We start from the raw sequence: 23,700 nt of genomic DNA, 5'->3' as shown, positions 1-23,700 counted from the left end.
AACATCCTTGTCAGTTTTGTGCCTCATTGTCGCACTATCTAACTGTATTTTATCTCGTTACCTTGGTGGACTGTTAAACTAGTAATGTATACCGGTAGGTCCTTTTTCTCTGTACAAAGAGCAATCAGTGACGGGTCATGGACGACCTGGTACTTGGTAGTACAGTGCGGATCGGCTATAGGGTGGTCGGCTATTGTAATATACCTCTTATAGTGATCGTATTCTCAAATTCATTTTCGTAAACCACCCCTTTCTATACATATCGGATCGGCCATAGTAATAATCGGCTATAGTAATATATCGGCTATAATGATACGATTTCGTTGTCAAAATGATCTTATTGCATACATTTTTCATCGGCTATAGTGATTATCATAAAAAAATTATACATCGTACATGGTGAGATCTGATCGCGGCAGCCAGGAAGCGCTGGTACGACTATGATATCCCTCGGAGGAAATAATTCGAAATGTTTGGCGTGGGCTATGCTTGTTGTTCCGGGGCATCCTCGAGCGAGATCGGAGGCAGTAATGAGTACCAGCTCTGAAGCGCTACCGTGGTCTCCGCCGAGATGTTGGAGAAGGCATTCAGGTAACAGCGAAGACGATCAGGGACGCGGAGAAGCTTCTCCGTGAAATACGACATCACGATCGACCTGCTACTTGGAACGGTTTCAGCGGTGATGAGTCGAGCGATGGCGACCCAGACTGAGACTCTACTCCCACTAATCGATCCTGTAGATATTGTTATGTCGATTGAATGTGTTGAAGTGTTTCTCTTCACGAAGTTTTTGTTTCCGCAGGAAGTAGCTCTGCACTGCGCGTATTGCACAGTCATAATCATAATTATGCACAGCACGCGTCTGCACGTTGCACTGATTCGAATGACATCATACACGCATTTGTCAGGCATACCTAAGTATGCATATCGCCTATAGTAATATATCGCCTATAGTGATATTTTCACGAAAATCAAACACCAACGCTATAGCCGATCCGTACTGTATACCCGGTACTGTACTGATCTAGGTATGATGATGACAGCAAGTGAATATGATGCCCCCCCCCCCGAAATAACCCTCGTTAGCCCAAATTTAAAAATTTTCCCCGGGGAGATACCCACCCCCTCCTTTTTCTCGCCTCCTTTTTCTCGCCTCCCTTCAATCGTACCACTTTTTAGCACCGTGTGACGCCCCTAGCATTGGTGTGTGCGTGTGTGTTGCGCGCGCGCGTGTGTGTGTGTGTGTGTGTGTGTGTGTGCACGCGGGTGTGTTCATGTGTATACATGTGCATGGCTTCGCAGGTTGTGTGGATTGGACAGTTATCTGGCGCTAGAGTCTTGATCTGTCTCATTCAGATCTTGTCCGCTATCTTTGCTATAAGAGAACATATCTGGGTGCACATCCAGTGCATTTTCAGATTTGCGCGCTTCTCTTGTGACGGGCGTGTACATGGTACATGGTGTGTGTGCGTGCATGCATGTGTGTTCATGTGTATACATGTGTGTGCGTGTGGGTCAAACATACACACACGCAGAGTTCACCAAGGACTGTCCGGACGAGGAGCTGCTCAAGTCCTGGACCTGCCAGCCGCGCAAAAACAGCCCGGCACAGATCACCATGACTACGGCGCCGCAGGGCGACTGCCAGTACGACTCACTGCCCAGTCACTCGGAACTGGCGTCGTCGTCGTCGATAGGTATTGCTTCTGTTGGTGCTGGTGGTGGAGGTGGCGCTTTGCCTGCGGCGTCACTCTCCTCGGGTGCCGGCGATGGTGGTCAGTCGGTGGACATGCCGCGGCTTCATCTCAGCCAGACGGCCAGACAGGTGAGTGTGATGTTGCTGCTGCTGTTGCTGCTGCTGCTGCTGCTGCTGCTGCTGCTGCTGCTGCTGCTGCTGCTGTTGCTGCTGCTGTTGCTGCTGCTGCTGCTGCTGTTGCTGCTGTTGCTGCTGTTGTTGCTGTTGCTGCTGCTGCTGCTGTTGCTGCTGTTGCTGCTTTTGTAGCTGCTGCTGCTACTGCTGTTGCTGCTGTTGCTGCTGTTGTTGTAGCTGCTGCTGCTGCTGCTACTACTGCTGTTGCTGCTACTGCTGTTGCTGCTGCTGCTGCTGCTGCTGCTGCTGTTGCTGTTGGTGCTGCTGCTGCTGCTGCTGTTGCTGCTGCTGCTGCTGCTGTTGTTGCTGCTGTTGCTACTGCTGCTGCTGCTACTGCTGCTGTTGCTGGTGCTGCTGCTGTCCGTATGCTGCATGTGATGTTGGTTTAATGAATATACCGGTCGGGTGCTCACACAAACACATGTACCATACAGCAAGCCTGGTGAGTGTGCTGCTGCTGCTGTTGTTGTTCGTATGCAAGTGATGTTGGTTTAATGAATATACCGGTAGTACACGGAAAAGTCATCGCGCGATCGTCGCGCGATGACTTTTCCGTACGCGGACTAGTTGAGGTCGAGTCAGCTTTTTCGCGCTGCGACGCGTTTCCCGTACGCGAAATGAAGTATGGATCAGGCTTTGTACAGTACAGTACTGTACTGTTGGTTGCTGAAGAGCTGGGGAATCAGCCTGCTAGCCTAGACCATTCTTATTTTCATGTTTTTACAGTCTATGCACAGCTGAGTCGCCGTGTATACATTGGGGTATGCTGTGCTTGGTGAAATTCTAGCCTGGTTGTTGGAGGTCAGCCTCCTAGCCTAGGCCGTTCTTATGTTCATGTCTATGCACTGTTGAGTCACTGTGTAGACATTGGTATGCTGTACTTGGTGAAATCCTAGCCGGGTTGTTGGCGGTCAGCCTCCTAGCCTAGGCCGTTCTTATTTTCATGTACTACAGTCTATACACAGCTGAGTCGCCGTGTATACATTGGGGTATGCTGTGCTTGGTGAAATTCTAGCCGGGTTGTTGGAGGTCAGCCTCCTAGCCTAGGCCGTTCTTATGTTCATGTATATGCACTGTTAAGTCACTGTGTATTCATTGGTATGCTGTGCTTGGTGAAATCCTAGCCTGTTTGTTCTTCGGCACTCGACAGTACAGTGCACACTCATAGCAGACTCGTGCTTGCTGGACAGTACTGGTACTGGTACGACACACTGCTCTCCTTTTTTTCCCTTTTCTCTCCTTTCCCCTCTCTAATCCCTGTAGGTTGCTAGGCGAATCTTCGGTAACCATGGCGAACATGGCGGCAGCTCCGGCAGCATGCCCTCTAACCCTGAAGACAGCGTTGAAGTGGCTCCGTCGGACTACGACGCCCCGGCGGCAGGAGCGTATACGGGTGCCGCCGACAGTGTGTCCAACCTGCAGCCGCGGCAAATGTCTGATGCGCATGTTTCACTGCCGTCGCTGTCCAGTGCAGGCAGGGTACGTATGATCAAGAAGAGGGCATGAAACCCAGGGTACAGTCAACTTCGCTAATAACGACTGCGGATATAACGACAATTCGCGAATAGCGACATAATGTCCATGCCCAGAGCAAAGTTCCATCCAACTGTAATACATATAATGAGACTTCGGGTATAACGACACTTCGCGAATAAGGACACTTTCTTGATGCCCCGCCGAATGTCGTTATAAACGAAGTTGACTGTATATAACTTCCGTAGAGTGTGCAACTGCCTGCACAGCCTCTATGCTGCAACGGCAGAACTCCACATCACGTGACATAGTTCAAAAGGTCATGCTGGCAAGCAGTGCAAAGTGACCACAAGAGAGTCGAACTCAAAGCAGGGTTGTACGCTTTGACAAAGCAGGGTTGCGTACAACCCTGCATCTATCATGCACAGGGTGCAAATAATGTGTACGGGTTGTGATGTGAAGTTCTGCCGTCGCAGACCCCAGGCCATAGTTGTGTCCACCGATCCACCCCTTCATCCACCGATCCACCGATCCATCCATCCACCCACCCACCCATCCACCCACCCATCCATCCATCCATCTACCCATCCATCCATCTACCCATCCATCCATCTGTCCATCTATCCACCTATCCACCCACCCAACATTCCACCCATCCATCCACTCATCCACCCATTCATCCATCCATCCATCCATCCATCCACTCATCCCCCCATCCATCCACTCATCCACCCATCCTTCCATCCATCCACCCACCCACCCAGCCACTCATCCATCCACCCAGCCACTCATCCATCCCCCCCCCCCCCAAATCCCCTATTGACCTAGCCGCTCATCCATCCACCCATTCATCCCCCCTCCCATCCATCCACTCATCCACCAATCCATCCACTCATCCACCCATCGATCCCCCCTCCCATCCATCCATCCATTCATCCATCCATCCACCCTCCCAGCCAGCCACTCATCCATCCACCCAGCCACTCATCCATCCACCCAGCCACTCATCCATCTCCCCCCACCCCCCATCCCCCATTGACCTAATCACCCCCCACCCCCCACCCCCCCCCCCCCACCCCCCTTCCCCCAATCCCCCCATTGACCTATCCACCCATTACTATCTCTGCATCATCTGGTGTTCACCACAGATGCGTGTGGCTTACACGCGTAGCCACGGTAAGAACAGCAGCGCCGAAGACACTTTTCGCAGCGTGGACTCTTCCCGGACACGCACCATCAAAGGAGACGGTAAGAGCAACTCATGGTAATGTGTATGTACATGTACAAACACGCACATACACAAAGGCAGAGGAGACACAGAGACAAGCTGCTACAGTCCATTCATGAAAACGATGATACCGGTATGGATCAAATTTTGAGTTTTTCACATTTTTTCGGAAATCCCCCATGCAATGCTCTTCCAATGAATGTTTCCGAAGTCTATTCTCCAAAAAGCAAGCCATAGGAAAAATAGGATTTTGGCCAGGTTTAGCCCCCGAATCACTGAACTAGGAAAAAACCCGTGAAAATCCAGGCCGTTCACTCCACTGGCATAACAGTCCATTTGTGTGGACTACTCTAACAAAACACTGAGTTCTGTTGGAAACGGGAATTCCCCACCACAATATAAAACAATCAACATGGAAACAAAAAGAAAAAGACAACTACTAACGATGGCGAAGACGAGAGAGAGCGCGAGCGAGAGAGCGGACATCATGCAGCGAGGTCGCTACAAAGGCCTCTGCCAACGATGGCGAAGACGAGAGAGAGAGAGAGAGAGAGAGAGAGAGAGAGAGAGAGAGAGAGAGAGAGAGAGAGAGAGAGAGAGAGAGAGAGAGAGAGAGAGAGAGAGAGAGAGAGAGAGAGAGAGAGAGAGAGAGAGAGAGAGAGAGAGAGAGCGAGAGAGCGAGAGAGCTGACGTCATGCAGCGAGGTCGCTACAAAGGCCTCAGAAGTACGGTGCTGGCAACTGAAATCCGACCCCCTGGGCGGCGCGGCAGGGGGTCGGATTTCAGTTGCCAGCACTGTAAGAAGCGTCCCGAAAAAGGATACGGGAAAATCCAAGCAGAGCAGTACGGTACGGTGCGGGTGAACCCTGGGTGAATCTGAGAGAAAACGCCACCGTAGGCTATTTTTGGATACGCAGGGCCAACAAGGAAAGTGCAAAACTGTGAGAAGTGCAAGGTGTGATTTAGTGAAAAGTAAGGGATTTCGTAGAAAAACGATGCGGTTTGGGAGCGGGCCGCCACACATTGTGCGGTTCGAACCCCAGTTGAGGTATCTTGTTTGGACCCTTTTTCAAGTTTCAAATCTCGCGGCACTGCACCGTGTACGACAAAATCATGAAAAATCACGAAATACGGGAGCTCGCCAGAGCCAGCGCTCATCTTTTTTTCTGAATGGACTGTCGGTGATTGTTGTAACGCTGCGTTTCCTGCACATAGCGAAAGCTAATGCAATCCTCAGACAACTGTCATGCACATGCACATTGATGCATGTGTGTACGCGCACAGGTGCCCATCAAGAGTGTTTAACCACAGCCGTGTGCCACTCCAGTCTATGGGGTTTGTGAGGGCAACATTTCACATCCTCTGTGCGTGTGTGTGTGTTCATGCGTGTGTGTGTATATGTGTGTGTGTATATGTGTGTGTGTGTATATGTGTGTGTGTGTGTGTGTGTGTGTGTGTGTGTGTGTGTGTGTGTGTGTGTGTGTGTGTGTGTGTGTGTGTATGTGTGTGTATGTGCACAGTTGACGTAGCGGTTGCATCGATAGGCGGTGACTCGTTGCGTCATGTGACGACGGCTGATGATGACACACTGCGGCTACAGCAGCAACAGAACAACGCACTGGGTAGGTTTTTAGCACTATCAGTCTGGAAGTCTGACTACAGTCAACTTTGCGTATAACGACACTCGGCGGGGCATCAGAAAAGTGTCCTTGTATCCGAAGTCTCATTATATGTATGACAGTTAAATGGGACTTTGCTCTGGGCATGGAAATTCTGTCGTTATTCGCGGAATTGTCGCTATATCCGCACTCGTTATTAGCGAAGTTGACTGTACGCCACCACCGCCGCTTAAACTACTGTATAGCAGGAAATTTTCGGACGGAATATATTTTCGTACGATTTCGTACACGGCCTTTTTGTACTAAAATTAATTCCGTACTAAAATTTGTTCATGTGACTTTATGTACACTGTACATGGGTACTGCTTGCGAACACGTGCATTTAGCATGCAGCACTGTACGAAAATAAAATCCGTACGAAAGGTCGAAACTCGGCTTTGAACGAAAATATTTCCGTCCGAAAATGTCCTGCTCTACAGTACCTATTGTAAAGTGCTGGCAACTGAACTCTGACCCTTAGAGAGATGCGCTCACATTGCAAAGACCCAGCATGGGATTGTAGCACTACGAAATAGAGACGGCTAGTCGGTAATCTAATCGGTGCTACACTCGAGCACAAAAAACCAGGGGTCGGATTTCAGTTGCGCCTTTGTGCCTTTTTCCGGATATGATCCCTTCAAACAAATGTGCGGTAATGCGATCTCTGACTGGGGTTGACTTGTGATAGCACGACACGGAACTCAGAGGTTTGGATGTCTTCATAGGTTCATGTTTTCGTGCGCGTGCGTGCGTGTGTGTGCGTGTGTGTGTGATGTGTGCATACATGAGTGCATGTGTGTGCGTGCATGGGCCCGTACGGGCGTTTGTATACGTGTGTGTGTGTGTGTGTGTGTGTGTGTGTGTGTGTGTGTGTGTGTGTGTGTGTGTGTGTGTGTTGTTCATGGGTGCGCATACTGTTTAGGCCGTTATGACACGTCGGACGCTATTCGCAACCTCTTCATGGGAATGCAGGATTTGTCCAAGCAAATCAGAGTACCTGGGTTGGAGGGCAATGGTAAGCCATTCTAACAACGGGAGCTTTGGTGTAATGGGGGGGGGGGGGGGGTGTGATAAACGTATTGGTTTATTCTAATAAATACTTTGTAGTAGTCTCCATCGAGGAGCGAGTGGAAAAGAACAACAAAACAAAGAACAGCACAACGGAATCAGCATGCTCAATGTGTAGTCATGCGTGCATGCCAAATACCAATGCATGACGTAAGCTAACGTAAACTGCGTACAATAAGACAGATGCACGCGGGTGGTTGCATATAGGATAGCGTACATAATAATACAACACGCCCTTCCGAGATCATAATGGGTGAACAAGCCAGACTATGATCTAAACATAATAACTATGAAGATACAAACAAAAAAAACATGAACAAGAGGCAAAGCAACGAGAACAGTCACAGTGTAGCACAGACTACAGAAGAAGAAAAACTAATCAAACATATGACTGTCCTTGGTGTGCAGAAATGTTCAAACGGTCAGGTTGACGGCGATTACGGGTGCTGCGACGGGGTGCAACAACAGGCTCAGTAGGTGCGGGAACAGCAGGTTCAGACGCACTATCAGTAGAAACGCGATCAGGCAGCAATGGGACGTAAGGCCGTAGGAAGCGACGATTTCGCCAAAACACACGACCACTACGTAGCTTGACGTAATAGTCTCGATGGGTACCAATGGCGACAACGATGCCTCGACCTGTCCACCGTTTGGTGCGCGGATCTTGCAGATCTACGTGCATGCCAATAGTGAGCTTAGACAACGTGCGCGGCTGAGACGAATCTGGATCCGGGACAGGTGGAGAATCAGAACTCTCTATACTGGTAGCACGCTGTTTCCACTCCGGGGCAAACGACGAGTGATGCGCCAGCACGAATGATGAGAGCGAACGACCGAATAGCAGCTGGGCAGGACTGGGTCCAGACGGATGTGGGGTATTACGCCATTCCAACAGACCACGCTGGAAGGCATCGGTGTCCAGGTCGCCATTACTAGTGGTTTTCGCAATCAGGTACTTCATGGACTTTACCGCAGACTCGGCATGGCCATTTGATTGCGGGAAGTGCGGGGTTGATGTGATGTGCTTCATCTGCCAACGGTCGCAGAACTCAGTGAAGCGTCGCGACGCATACTGGGGACCACCGTCGGTTGAGATTGCACTGGGAACGCCAACATCTGTAAACCAGCGACGAAGTTGACGAACCACGTCAGAAGATGTGGCTGTGCGGCCTATCTTTGCAACACACGGCCAACCGGTGAGTCGATCGACCAACACAAGGTATTCCCAACCTTGGCAATGGAAGAGGTCAGAGCTGACACTCTCGAACGGCATTGACGGTTGACGGTCACTCTGCAGCGGTTCTCTCGGCAAAGATGGCTGGAACTCACGACAGGGCTGACATGCACGGACAAGGCGGTCAAGCTCAGAGTTCAAACCAGGCCAGTACACTAGTTGACGCGCACGGCGCTTGGTGCGGTCAATTCCTTGGTGTGCAGCGTGTAGATCGTGCAGCACAGATGCACGTAGAGCAGCAGGTACTACGATGCGATTGCCCTTCAGTACGACGGCGGAGTCGACAGATAGGTGTTCGCGTCCATTCCAATAGGGCTGCAGATGCCGTGGAAGGTCGGAACAGGAGCGTGGGAAGCCGGTGAGTACCATCTGCAGGAGATCTTGATACTCAGAGTCCGAGGCGCACGCATCTTGGAGCTTCGCATAGCGTAATGCTGACATCGAACCAGAGTCATCAGCACGGAGGCACGCACGAATAGCAGAACCAGATGGCAGGTCGTCTTCTCCAAGCAGGTCAGATGCTTGTGGGTCGGAGACGGGTGCTCGAGACAGAGCGTCGGCAGCATAATGCAGCTTTCCTTGTCTCCAGGAAGCATGAAATTGGTACGGCCGAAGCTTCAGCAGGAGACGCTGCAAACGAGGATTCTCGACCTGATCCAGGCTATACGTGTTGAAGATCGGAATCAGGGGCTGGTGGTCTACGATGAGGTCGAATCTGCTGCCGGCAAGGTACAGGTGGCACTTGCGCACAGCCCAGACCACAGCAAGACATTCAAGCTCAATCATAGCGTAGCGGCTTTCAGTGTCGGTGATAAAGCGGCTACCACACTGGACGAGGCGCCAGCCAGACGGGTGCAGTTGGAACAGTGCATAGCCGAGACCTTTCGTGCGGGATGCATCTGTTTCCAGACGGGTTTCCAGACCAGGTTGGTAATACGCCAGAATGGGGGGTTCGACCAGAGCATTCTTCACACGGTTGAACGCATCGGTGTGTGGCGTTTCCCACTGGAAAACAGCAGACGTCTTCAGCAGACCACGAAGCGGTGTCGCCAGCTCGGCGATAGCAGGTGTAAACTCAGCAAGCTGATTTACGAGGCCCATGAACGATCGGAGGTCGGTCCGATTCGTCGGGGTGGAGAAGTCGCGGATAGCGGAGAGCTTAGCGTCATCGACAGTCCAACCGTCAGCATTCAGGATGTAGCCGCAGAACTCGATCTCGGTAGCAGCGAACACAAACTTCTTCGCGCTAAGGGTTACGCCGTGCTCGCGCGCACACAACAATACGCGCCGGACGCGTGCCACATGGTCACCAATGTCATCATCATAGACGAGACAGTCGTCGACGACCTTTTTGAAATTGGTGATGTTGTCGAATGCCGTGCTCATACGGCGGTTATACTCGTCTCCGGCCGAGATGAGGCCCTGCGGATTGCGCAAGTACTGATACCGGCCCCATGGAGTGATAAACGTTGTCAATGGCCGCGCTGCTTCGCTGAGTGGCACTTGCCAGTAGCCATGGCGAGCATCGAGCTTCGTAAAGAAGCGACCGCTGACACTGGTGACGACATCACGAGGTGGCTGTGTCGGATGCGTGGGACGTTGGATCTGATCGTTCAGCTTCTTGAAGTCCACCGTTAGACGCTTCTCAGTGGTGCCCTTCTTGTCGACTATAACAATAGGGTGGCACCAGTCGCGGGGTTCAGAGACAGGCTCAATGATGCCATCCTTCACCATGTTGTCAAGCTGTTCCTTAATCTGGTCCCGAAACGCATAGGGCACTGGTCTAGCGTGATGAACACAGGAAGGTGTAGCGTCTGGTTCGAGCTGAATGTCCATTGACGGACCAGACATGGGCTTCAGACTGTCAGAGTCGAACACGTCAGAAAACTCCTCCAGCAGCTCAGTGCGAATCTGGTCGGCGGTGGGCTCAGGTGCTGGCTTGCGCTCAACTCGGCAAACAGAAGGCCAGTTGGGCGGCAGCAATCCGAGCGCACACAGGGATGTCCGGGAGAGCAAGGCATCCGACAGCTCGGAGTACACGTGTATGGTGGTGCGGTGAGTCTTGGAGCCTAGCCCAAGACTGGAACTGATCTGGCCAACGGATACGAGAGGCTGACCGTTCACACCGGTGACAACGTCTGGGTCCTCCGCCAGGTTTTCTGGGAATCCACCCAGAAGGTCAAGATGACGAAGACCAATGGCGTCGACATCACTGCCGGTGTCCGGTATCCAGTTAATGGCTGCACCTGTCTCCTCCGTGTTGAGCGTAGTCGTCACAGACACGGTGCCTTGTTGCCCGGATGATGCTTGCTGGAGCTTCAGCTGGCCGATCTTGGAACCACGTGGCTGCTTGGATTTCTTCGGGCACATTTTTTCAAAATGTCCAGTGGCTTTGCAGCCGTTACAAGTTTTGCCAGCAGCGGGGCAGGCAGACTTGGTATGCGTAGAGCGGCCACACTGGGGACATTTCTTGGGTGATGAATAAGCAGACTGGGGTGCTGCCTTAGAGGTGGCGTCCGGCGCCGGCTTGTCACCAAAGCGTTTCTGACGCTGGTACTGTGACCTACGGGCGGCGGGGGTACGTGCGTACATGCATGTGTGTTGTGGCGGGGTGTGTGTGTGTTTGAAAATGTCTGGTCAATACAGGATTCCACTTGGTACAGGGTCCAGCAAACACACGTTAGCGCTTGCACCCGAATGCATCAGAGCAGGGTATAGGAAATGGAATAGGCAAGTGACTACATGCAATGGAAAGTCACAGAGCAAAGCTGCATGCATACCCACGTATTCTCACAACACCGCACAAGGATAGTTGGGGTACACCAGTGTGCTGGTTTCGATCAACTGGTGAAGTGATTGGCGTTGCAAGCAGCCAATGTGATTGCTCATGAGTGAGCCGCAACAGTACCCGCGACCGGTTGCCAAGGTTCCTGATCGACGTTGCAAACAGCCAACCAGGGTGAAGCAATGGGCGTTGCAAACGACCAAAGCAATCGCTCATGCTTGAACGGCAATAGTACCCGCAGCGGTTGCAGACATGGGTGTACTTGCACGTGCTGAGACTGCAACGCCCAGCGTTGAAGTTGCGGCAGATCGGTTGGCCATTAGACACCGTACGAACTCCATTGAAGGCTTGCTGGTTGTTACGTTGGGGACGAAAGGGACACTGGCCCCGCCTCCGGGATGGACGAGGCGGCATGACTCGCATGTGGACCTTGATCGGCTAGTCACGGACATTTGCCACAGATTGATGTCGATGACATCGAAGCGCTTGCCTGGCTAAGCAGCAATGGCTGAGCGAAACTGGGTGCCGTACGACAGCCAAGCCTCCGGATAGTATTGCCTGTTGGCAGCAACAATGGTGGCTTGGTACACGAGCATCTCCTGCAGACGGAGCGGGTTGGCAGAATATACAACGTTCATAAAGAGAGTCCATGCCTCCAGCCATGTCGGCAAGTCGTGAACGCGTCAACGAACGGGGTGGGCAGCGCCACCTTCTACCACCTCCAGAGACTTGCCGCCACTGCGGAACTGCAGCTGATGCTGGCGTGGAACAGAATACGAGGTTGCGATGGTATCGGGCAGCAGCTGGGTGAAGTCTACAAAGTCGCCCTTCAATATTTTCTCTCATAAAGTCTGGGGAACGGAGAGCTTACCAGCGTTGGAAGACTCCGCCGAAGGTTGAGTTCCAGATCCAGGGGCAGTGATGGTGGCCAGCATTGGAGCGATCGCCCCCAGCAAGGCAACGGTGATGGCGGAGTGTACTTCCTGGCGCACAAACTGGCGCTAATCGTCATTCCTACTCCGGTCTGGGACCAGGGGACTCGGAGAAGCTGCTGCAACACTCTCCAGATCCTGCTCTTGTTCCTGCTATTGTGCCCGCTGCAAGGATGCCGTGGCCGACTGGGCGTGAGGTTACCGTGCCGCCGAGCTTGACGTGTCTTCGATACTGAACAGCAAACGGGCAAGTAACTGGGGCTTTTTTCCACTCGAATTCAGCCCACAGCCTTCCAGCTCGGCCCGCAAGTTCGACACGTTTATATGACATACTTGAGAGGTAGTCAACATGTTTGTCGTGTAGTAAATGACTGCGAGGAAACTACAAGGAGACTGAATAAATAATTCCATTCTCCAAGCAAATAAATTCCAGTGACTGCTCAGTGACACTGCAAAGGAAAGCGCAAGCCAAAAAAGTCAGCGCAGCAAGAGCTACCCAAGGCGATTTGGGGCACGCATGCGCAGCAGTTGAGTGCACGTGTAAAGCCAGCTCAGTCGCAGCTAGCATGAAATAGAGAGCAGCACATCGGTCTTATCGCAAACTACTAACTAGGGTTAGCCCAAAAGCTAACCCAACTTTTTTTACTTTAGGGACTATCCGGCATTAGGACCCTCCCCGCCCACCCACCCCCTGAACGAAAAATAGATTGACTTGACCGCAAGAACGCCTTGATATCTCACATATCAATATTTTTTTAAACGAAACTCCCCTTGACCCACCTACCCATGAACGAAACTCTTTCTCTTTGTGTAAAAGATTAATAATTATGGACGGTCCCTTAACATGATGTATATCAAGCAAACAAAGCTCTCTCTTTGTGCTTACATGTATGTGTGTATATTTGTGTGTGTGTGCGTGCGTGCGTGCGTGCGTGTGTGCACGTGCGTGTGTGTGCATGGTTGTATGTGTTTGCAACTCGGATCATCAGATGACAGCCTTGATGCAATAGCCTCAACAACGGGTTTGACGCAAATACCGCTCTGTGAACTGCATGTAAGTTCTTTCAAATCTTTATTCTCACGATGGCCTGTGGCCAATAAGAGATGTTGTTGTCGCTGCTGCTCCTATTGTTGCTGCTGCTGCTGCTGTTAGTGGTGGTGGTGCTGCTGCTGCTGCTGCTGCTGCTGTTGCTACTTGTGCTGCTGCTGGTGTGGCTGTTGAGGCTGGTGCTGGGGCTAGTTCTGGTTCTGGTTCTGGTTCTGCAGATGATATGTGTTGTTGTCCAGGGTCTACGAACTCAGACCCTTGCAAATTCACAACGCATTCTCCAAGTGTCACATTGTGTCGGTGTTTTGAAGCTAGGTAGATTTCTCACTGCTGGATAAGACAGCTGCGCACGAGTGTTACATTTATAGATATCGTGAATCACCGAAGACATGTGTGTGTGTACATGTGTGTGTTCTTGCGTATGTGTGCATGTGTGTGTGTGTGTGCATGTGTATGTGTGTGTATGTGTGTACATGTGTGCGCATGTGTGTGTGCGAATATGTGTTGTGTGAACATGTGTACGCATGTGTTATGCATATTGTGCGTGTACGTATGTGTGTGCATGCTTGTGTGTAACTCTCCATACCTATAGAAAGAATCAGATCTGGGCTCAGGGAGTTACTCTGACGTCTATCGCAGTACGTACCTCGGTAAACCTGTTGCTGTCAAGCTCTTCCGCAATATGACCGGGGATGAGGTCATGAGAATATTTCAACAGGAGGTCATCATGCTTAGGTGAGGGAGAGAGAGAGAGAGAGAGAGAGAGAGAGAGAGAGAGAGAGAGAGAGAGAGAGAGAGAGAGAGAGAGAGAGAGAGAGAGAGAGAGAGTGAGTGAGTGAGTGAGTGAGTGAGTGAGTGAGTGAGAGAGAGAGAGAGAGTGTGTGTGTGTGTGTGTGAGAGTGTGAGAGAGAGAGAGAGAGAGAGTGAGAGAGAGAGAGAGAATGTGTTGTTAACTCTGTTGTGTAACATACACACAGCAATTATTCACCACTACATTTACTCTGCACACATTCTCGGGAGGCTGCCAGAACCAGAGGCACTTGAAATGCACAGAACTGGGGCTTTCTTGTCGGCTTTTGACACCCCGGCAGCAGATTTGCCGGCGGAAGCCTCCATCCAGGCTTTGCACTCTGGGCACGCAACCTTGACATGGCCAGGCTTGTCACAGAAGAAGCACGTTCGTTCCCCATCGCCATGCCGATCACGTTGCCTCTTTCGACGAGGACAGTTCCGCTGAATATGTTGTCTGAGCCCCCGCGACCAGTCAGACAGAGCAACGAATTGTTCGGGTTGATACGGTTTACTTGGCCTCAAACGACGAATAAGGGGACAAAGGAAAGGAGCAGGGCTCAGGAGGACAACGGAAACGATGAGAGTAACAAAAGGGCAGAAAACCACGAGAGAGAGAATAAAACGGACCCAACACGAGGAGCTGCGACGACTACAGAAAACGGAAGACCAGGAAAACGGCGCAGGGCCACGAGTTATAACCCAAACGGACCCAGGCACGAACCCAGGCACGGACACGTAATCTTAGCAGTAACCAGGCAAAAAGCGTGCAGACAGCATGCAATCAGCGTGTGAACAGCGTGCAGCTAAACTACGTACAACAAATATGTCCAGACGTGTGGCGCTGGTGGCAAAATACACTGCGGGACGCACCTCCAGCACCTCCAGTTGCCGCACTGGCGACCACTATGGGACTGTGAACACAATCAGCATGCGTAGCCTGTAGAGCACGCACCTGCTCTACACACTCAGACACTTTCAATTTCTTCCCAGCAGTGGCCATACACAAGGGCTGGACAAATTCTACTGGTAACCCACTGATGAACTGTTCTATGACCACAGTATGCTCATCACCAGTCGCGCTGTCACCAGACAGGCCCAGCAACCGCTGTAGATCCGCGACGTACACGTCTACCGACTCGTCGGGTTTCAGCTTACGCTGTACAAACAAGCTGTACGCCTGCGACTTTGTCACGGCGAACGCAGATGATAGCTTGCCGAACACAACATCCGGATCTGCCTTGTCGGTGTCCGACAACCATTCGTACACCAGAAACGCGCCGCCGTCCAGAAACAGGGAAAATATATACTTCATCGTGTGTTCCTCATAGTATTTGCAAGTCGTCCTCAACCGTTAAATCAACCAGCGGTGTTACCGCGTTGCGAGTGTCCATCTTCTTGTAGCGCTTGCCCTCCTGGCCAGTGATTACGTAGACCATTGTTGCTGGGTTTCTGAACGTCCGGGCCCTCGAATATAGAAAAGCAGAGGCAGAGCATTGCAGTAGTAATATTGTTAGCCTTAGGTAACTTCATGGCGAAAAACTCAAAATAAGGGTAAGGTACTTCATCTTGTCATCGTCCGACGTCCACTTTTGAGATTTTGGCCAACACACCAAATTTTGACCGGAAGGCATGGAAATCGTCCCCCTTGCCCTTGGAGGGCGAAGGAAATTGTCCAGCTTGAGACTCATACTGGACACACTACGAATTACGATACTAAACGCTAGTGTTGGGTCGAAGAAGGACAACTGACGACATCTTCTCCAGACATTACAACGGACAACGGGAACAAGTTATTGGGAACGACATTTATTATAGACGACAAGACAAGAGACCAACACGAGGGGTATTGTTGGTAACGTCAGTCGGTGTGGAGGGAGAACGTCGGCGTTGTAGTAGTGGTATCGAGTAGGGCGTATCGGTCGTGGTCGTGGTTGCGGGCGTGGTCGTAGTTGTTGGAGGTTGTGTGTATTGCGTCGTCGCAGTGGTTGATACGTTCGGATGGTGAGTCGTCGGATTGCCGTGATAAGTTCCTCCGCCGAGGGAGGGCGTGGCACCAAGTCGGGGGAGACACCTAACACTAGTATAACAGCTTGCCGGAACAAGCACGGGCACCGACCATGGGCACAAACGCACCAACACAGGTGAACACTACGACACAAACAATCCAACGATCCTCGAATCCAAGGCGGGGTTCGGCCGGGGTGTCGATCGGCAGACTGTGGGCCGCTTCCACACATTCTTTCTTGATTTCTACCGGTCGACCAGCCGCTACAGTTTGCATTTCCTGTTCATTCACATCCACCATCATGGACTTGAGTTGGGCCAAACGTTACAGTACCTTGCCTCCTCCATAAACCAAAAAAAACAAAAACAAAAATTCTCATAATCTTCCAAGGCAATTTTTTTGCTTTTTTGCCGTCTTTGTCTACGGGATTCCACTCGTACACCGCTACCCCATACCGTTCAACGAGGCTACTTAATTTGTCCACATATTCTTTGTCTTTGAATTCAGTGAGGAATGCTCTCAGCTTACAGTATGTTGATGACTCTGCTGTAGCGTAGGACTCACTGTCGCTGCCATTGCCGTCGTGATTGTTTGCATGGGCACTTGTCAGCCGCACTGCGTCGCACTGGCGTGTTTCATCCCCGAACGCACCGATGTGCACAGCAAGCGCCCTATCGAGGGCCTTAACCGACGCCACAGCAGGTGTCATGATGGCAGTGTCTAGGGTCGGGTTTCGGTACCAATTTTATGTGTTAAAACTACGTGCCAGCGTACTGTGTGCAAAATATGAAACCAAAAATAGATTATGCTGCATGCAAAAGCCAGCCAGTTTGGGAAGTGCATAGTAGCGATCCCGCGATCGCGCATCGACGCTAAGATGGCGGCTGCACTGGAGCGCGGCCAGTGCGTGCATGCAAAAAAGGGAAATGAATAAATCATGAAAATGCAGTTCGAATAAATCGACCGTTCGATCGAAGAGATCAAATAATTGCAGACGTGAAATTCATTTGAGAACAAGCATATAGAGCGAAGCTAGTCATGTGTCAAGCTACCTTACTACAAATACTTACTATAGCTATAACTTAGCTATGGGCAGCGGACCTGGACCCTATCGCTCCTGGGATATGACCTTAGGTAAGAGTGCGACGTAAAGACAAATTGTAAATACAGCAAATTCAAATTGCACTCGTAACATGTATTCAAATATAGACAGTCCGGCATTCGCACATATTGCGACAACTACTGTAAATATACAAATTTTCGGCAGCTATTTAATTTCGGCTATATTCGGCACCGACCCAAAACGCCTAAATTAAAACGCCGATGAAATTTTTCACAGCATCTGTCGCACTATACTATGCCCTCTACCCCACGCCGAAAATAAATCGCCGCCGAAATGTCAAAAATCGTGAAGTGCCGAAATTTTGCAGCGCCGAAATTTTGTATATTTACAGTACTCTATTGTGCAACGTACGCACAACAATTATTCACCACTACATGTACTCCGCACACAGCACTCACAACGGCGGACTCTGACAGTAATGTAAATAAAAGGACTGATACTTGGAAATGAATTAGTTAGGTAAGGATATAGAGAAAACAACAACCGAACTCAATCTTGGGAGAGCTAATCAACAAGGGAAGAAAGCCGGAACTCTCAACGGAACCGGCGGGGCCGGGGAAAGGCGACGTGGAGAAGCCCAGCTGACATGTGCGAGTACGCACGCGGCGCGGTCAATGGGACTTCGGCCAGCAAGCGTGGGGACGCTAACCTGTGCAGCAAGCGCAGCATGCAAATAAGGCAGAAGGCAAAAGCAGTGCGCATGCTCGAAATAATGACGCGTAGCTGATAGGACATGACGTCAACACAACTCGTGAAAATGCCTACTCAAAAATGTGTTCAAAAATTAACAGGAAGCTACGATGCAGGAAACGATCTCTGCGATCTGGCAGATGATGAAACGATTTGAAACTAGACGAATTGACAGTCAGTGAGTCAGAGAAAAGGAAACATGATATTAGCAAGAGAAGAAAGGAACAAAGCAGGTGCGGAGAATGCAGAGTATGGATAGAAGAACAGAACGGAAAGCAAAGTCTCAAAACGAAGTGTGTGTGCGTGTGCGTGCGTGTGTATGTGTATGTGTATGTGTGTGTGTGCGTGTGTGGACGCATGCGTGCGTGCGTACCAGTTTCAAAAATGACAAGTCTGTAATAATGTGTATTAAAGCACCAAAGGATGAGTCCTGTAGTGCTATGTAGTGCTATGTAGTGCTATGTAGTGCTATGTAGTGCTATGTAGTGCTATGTAGTGCTATGTAGTGCTATGTAGTGCTATGTAGTGCTATGTAGTGCTATGTAGTGCTATGTAGTGCTATGTAGTGCTATGTAGTGCTATGCAGTGCTATGTAGTGCTATGTAGTGCTATGTAGTGCTATGTAGTGCTATGTAGTGCTATGCAGTGCTATGCAGTGCTATGCAGTGCTATGTAGTGCTATGTAGTGCTATGTAGTGCTATGTAGTGCTATGTAGTGCTATGTAGTGCTATGTAGTGCTATGTAGTGCTATGTAGTGCTATGTAGTGCTATGTAGTGCTATGTAGTGCTATGTAGTGCTATGTAGTGCTATGTAGTGCTATGTAGTGCTATGTAGTGCTATGTAGTGCTATGTAGTGCTATGTAGTGCTATGTAGTGCTATGTAGTGCTATGTAGTGCTATGTAGTGCTATGTAGTGCTATGTAGTGCTATGTAGTGCTATGTAGTGCTATGTAGTGCTATGTAGTGCTATGTAGTGCTATGTAGTGTGCTATGTAGTGCTATGTAGTGCTGTGTAGTGCTGTGTAGTGCTATGTAGTGCTATGTAGTGCTGTGTAGTGCTATGTAGTGCTATGTAGTGCTGTGTAGTGCTATGTAGTGCTATGTAGTGCTGTGTAGTGCTATGTAGTGCTGTGTAGTGCTATGTAGTGCTGTGTAGTGCTATGTAGTGCTATGTAGTGCTGTGTAGTGCTATGTAGTGCTATGTAGTGCTATGTAGTGCTATGTAGTGCTATGTAGTGCTGTGTAGTGCTATGTAGTGCTATGTAGTGCTGTGTAGTGCTATGTAGTGCTATGTAGTGCTGTGTAGTGCTATGTAGTGCTATGTAGTGCTGTGTAGTGCTATGTAGTGCTATGTAGTGCTGTGTAGTGCTATGTAGTGCTATGTAGTAAATACATGTACAGTCAACTTTGCGTGTAACCACACTCGGCCGGCCATCAGAAAAGTGTCCTTATTCGCGAAGTGTCCTTATGCCCGAAGTCTCATTATATGCATACAGGTAGAATGGACTTTGCTCTGGGCATGGAAACTCTGTCGTTATTCGCGAATTGTCTTTATTTCCGCAGTAGTTATTAGCGAAGTTGACTGTACTGCTCTTGTCACATTCTGCTTATGTGATTATCGCACGTGTGGGTACACATACATGTAATACAAGGCACTACTGTGCATGGCTGTGCTGTAGTTTGATCTTGTGTGTGTGTGTGTGTGTGTGTGTGTGTGTGTGTGTGTGTGTGTGTGTGTGTGTGTGTGTGTGTGTGTGTGTGTGTGTGTGTGTGTGTGTGTGTGTGTGTGTGTGTGTGTGTGTGTGTGTGTGTGTGTGTGTGTGTGTGTGTGTGTGTGTGTGTGTGTGTGTGTGTGTGTGTGTGTGTGTGTGTGTGTGTGTGTGTGTGTGTGTGTGTGTGTGTGTGTGTGTGTGTGTGTGTGTGTGTGTGTGTGTGTGTGTGTGTGTGTGTGTGTGTGTGTGTGTGTGTGTGTGTGTGTGTGTGTGTGTGTGTGTGTGTGTGTGTGTGTGTGTGTGTGTGTGTGTGTGTGTGTGTGTGTGTGTGTGTGTGTGTGTGTGTGTGTGTGTGTGTGTGTGTGTGTGTGTGTGTGTGTGTGTGTGTGTGTGTGTGTGTGTGTGTGTGTGTGTGTGTGTGTGTGTGTGTGTGTGTGTGTGTGTGTGTGTGTGTGTGTGTGTGTGTGTGTGTGTGTGTGTGTGTGTGTGTGTGTGTGTGTGTGTGTGTGTGTGTGTGTGTGTGTGTGTGTGTGTGTGTGTGTGTGTGTGTGTGTGTGTGTGTGTGTGTGTGTGTGTGTGTGTGTGTGTGTGTGTGTGTGTGTGTGTGTGTGTGTGTGTGTGTGTGTGCGTGTGTGTGTTTGTATGCATGCGTGTTCGCGCGCATGCATGTGTGCGTGCGTGTGTGCATGCGTGCGTGTGTGCGCGCTGCCCGTTGCTGCTGTGATTGGCACACAGTAAAATGCGTCATCCCAACGTACTGACGATCATCGGGTACTGCCAGGATATTGATGGCCATGCTATCGTCACTGATTTGCTGGAACGTGGATCATTGCAAGATGTACTGCACGATGCCACACTTGATCTTTCCTGGAAACGGCGTATTGAAATGGTATGTGACAGTCTGAGTGCCGTCTGTATGTATCTGCATGGCTGTGCTGCTGCTGTTGCTGCTGTTGCTGCTGCTGCTGCTATTTCGAATGCAAACCAAAGAAAAGTTCAAATCAAAACTTCAAATATCGATGAACTCGATCAATGAACTCAAAGAAGAAAAAGGAAAAGGACAAAATGTTACGAGTTATGACTAACTGTCCACCAACGTAACCAGATCTTATGCAGTCAGCGAGTGCGACAAAATGGCACAAACTGACAAGGAGTACTGAGACCTTCGAGTTGATCAAAGAAGAAAAACTAAAAATTAAAAACACCAAAAAAACCTGTACTGTTCTGTGCTGTGCTGCTGTACTGTGTACTGTTTCACTGATGGTTCTTTACAATCTGTATCACACTGTGTGAGTTCACCAGTAAAGGTCTTAGTATAACTGTACCATGCCATGCTGTACTGTGTTCTGTTGGGTACATTTGTACTGCAGTTACAACATGCATCCCTAGGTATGCAGTACCTGCACAAGTGTCAGCTGCTGCATCGTGATCTCAAGTCCGGTAACCTGCTCGTCGGCGCAAACTTCAACGTGCAAGTGGCAGATTTTGTAAGTACTGCATTATACTCACTAAGAAAAGTTGTGGATATCACGCAACTGCGTTACGAAAGAAAAGTGGGTTTGTCAACTGACAACTGCTCTATTCAGTTCCTATTCTCAATAGCACAATTCACAATACTGTAAAAGCAGAGCAGGTGTTTTATTTTCGGTAACTTCGGTGCCGGCAATTTTTACCTAAAATAAAACCCACCGAAAATATACGCACTGCAGCACGGAGAACTGGTTTACTGAAATTTTCACGCTACCGAACCGTCGATTTTGGGAAATACCGAAAATATTACACCACCAAAATTTCCCGGTATTGTGAATAGCAGCTGAATAGAGCGGTTGTCAGTTGACAACCCCCCCCCCCCTTCTTTAGTACATATACTGCAGCTGCAATACACAGGTGTGGAACAATACACAAAGACTGCACGAACGGACAACCCAGTCCCATGTTCTTTCAGTATCTCGTGGCGCTCTCTTCCTCATATGACTGGCCGCGTGGCCCAACGGATAAGGCGCCTGACTACGAATCAGGAGATTCCAGGTTCGAATCCTGGCGTGGTCGTATTTTTTAATTTTTTATTTGCAATTTTCTCTCTACCGCTCGCTGCCTTGCTGGTGGACATGGAAGGAGTACAAGTACTAATCTTTGCGCTGTTTTTTTGTTTGCGAGTTGCGAGCACCGACACATTTGCACCTGAATATGTTCGCGATCGACTGTAGTCAAGTTCCTCAGTTTCTTAACTACAGTTCTACATTTGCGCCGGCGTACATTTGCGATTTCACACCCATCGCGAAAACCACGAAAGATTCTGGACCGCCTAGGTTTCCGGGTTTACGATACATACTACATAATGTCTGCAAAGGATGCATGCACATTTTCTTCGGTTTCGAGAACGTTCATGGGACTTATTTGTACTAGCGACAACAAGCAGACATACGTGTGCAAACCTGCCATCGTTTTCTTTGAACAGCTTGACGAATTCGACGAATTTGTCCAGAACGAGACTGTAGTGTGTGTGTGTGTGTGTGAGTTGCACACTGTGGGTAGGGCTGGTTGAATGGGCGCGCCGTGTAAAGCTTTCCAGCAAGCCTGGCTGCACTCGGGCGAGCATTCGACTCGAGTGCCCTTCACCGTATCTTACACCAGCACCCTACCCTGTAGGTACGTGCAGTGCTGTCGAGTGCTGCAGAACAAAAATGCTAGGATCACACCGATTACACTGTACTGGTGTGTACGCGCTCACTCGCCTACTTCGAAGTGCACGTACACTGGACTCATACTCTCTGTAGAAAACAATTTTACTCAACCTGCGGACAGAACTGTTTCGTCCTTTGTGGACTCATCAACGCAGCACAGAGGAAATAAGGCCGAACCTGCATTATTTTTTTACAGAGAAAGTTTAAGATATCTGATCTTACAGCGTATGTGACTGGCCGCGTGGCCCAACGGATAAGGCGCCTGACTACGAATCAGGAGATTCCAGGTTCGAATCCTGGCGTGGTCGCATTTTTCCCTTTTTTTTCCTACCGTCGTTGTCTTGTCGGTGACCCACAAGCCCACACACAACTTGCGCACATTTCGCATGCACGCTGGTATTTTTTGGCGTGTTTGTATGGTCAGCGAACAGCACGCGTGCAAGCAAACCTATCGGGCGCCGAAGAACGACCAGGCTAGAATTTCACCAAGCACAGCATACCAATGTATACACGGTGACTCAACCACGCATAGACTGTAGTACACGAAAATAAAAACGGTCTAGGCTAGGAGGCTAAGTCTCACAACCACTGGCGCAAGTGCCGAGAAACCCCCACTAGCCGTATCCATGTACCCCTTGAGCCTGGCCATAAGCTTCCAGTTGACTGTGGGTAGCTGTACTCTCCGTAAAATATAGAATATACACTTTTTTGTCTCCGTCCCGGGGGTTGGGGGGGGGGGGGGGGCTCATGCCGGGTGCTACCACCTGGAATATCCCAGCGGCAGATCGATGCGCAGTGCGTAGCGGTGGCAGGCCCACCGGAGCCGGTCCGCTTGGTCAGGTTTTCGCCGAAACAATCACCTGTTGGCCACCGGCATGTGTTTAATGCTGAGGAGGTCATGCTTACCCACCATGTCATGCACTTAATGATTAAAGTGTATGGTATGACTGACCCTCTCCAAACGGTCTCTGGGCTACAACAATCAGTAGTAGTATTGACATCTCCGCGGCAAGCCGCTTATGTACAACAGCATGGGAGAGGATAACAAAAATAAAAATATATTGTTTGGGAAATCCTGATCGAATATTCAACAGTGACGGGTGTGGGGTTATACCAAATTCCCATGATGTGAAGGTACAATTATTGTTGAAAGCACTAGGTGATCTGCACTCTACAATGTGACCTGTGCGATTATATCGTTAAATGATTGCTACAACAATCACTAAAAGAAAAAAAGAGAAAATCATTCTGTGAAGATGTGTGGGTATAGTGGATAGCTACAGTGGAGTCTTCGCATTTTGAGAAATGTGATATGACCGGAGCAATTAAAAAAATGGCTTCCAGCGGTCCTGAATAGGGTGATGATCTCTACTAGAGTCCTGACATTGGTTGCCGA

The 23,700-nt window shown here is 49.8% G+C and overlaps 1 protein-coding gene and 2 non-coding genes across 3 annotated transcripts in view; all 3 read left to right on the top strand.

Moving 5' to 3' along the window:
- Positions 1 to 23,700, top strand: part of LOC135827495 (ankyrin repeat domain-containing protein 50-like) — a gene marked incomplete at its 5' end in the record, with an annotated part of 40,731 nt that overhangs the window by 4,946 nt on the left and 12,085 nt on the right. The window contains 9 exon segments of the mRNA XM_065339986.1: positions 1,536 to 1,825; positions 3,134 to 3,349; positions 4,492 to 4,591; positions 6,092 to 6,193; positions 7,152 to 7,244; positions 13,238 to 13,302; positions 13,889 to 14,031; positions 20,356 to 20,509; positions 20,991 to 21,107. Coding sequence (XP_065196058.1) covers positions 1,536 to 1,825; positions 3,134 to 3,349; positions 4,492 to 4,591; positions 6,092 to 6,193; positions 7,152 to 7,244; positions 13,238 to 13,302; positions 13,889 to 14,031; positions 20,356 to 20,509; positions 20,991 to 21,107 — 1,280 coding nt within the window.
- Positions 21,597 to 21,669, top strand: Trnar-acg (transfer RNA arginine (anticodon ACG)). The gene has a single exon. It is a non-coding gene; the product is annotated as a tRNA-Arg (tRNA).
- Trnar-acg (transfer RNA arginine (anticodon ACG)) lies at positions 22,540 to 22,612 on the top strand. Its single transcript has one exon. It is a non-coding gene; the product is annotated as a tRNA-Arg (tRNA).

This window comes from Sycon ciliatum, chromosome 11, assembly GCF_964019385.1.
Source record: "Sycon ciliatum chromosome 11, ocSycCili1.1, whole genome shotgun sequence".
Lineage (NCBI taxonomy): Eukaryota > Metazoa > Porifera > Calcarea > Leucosolenida > Sycettidae > Sycon > Sycon ciliatum.
The sequence above is the reverse complement of the archived record's forward strand: the minus strand, read 5'-3'. Positions and strand labels throughout refer to the sequence as shown.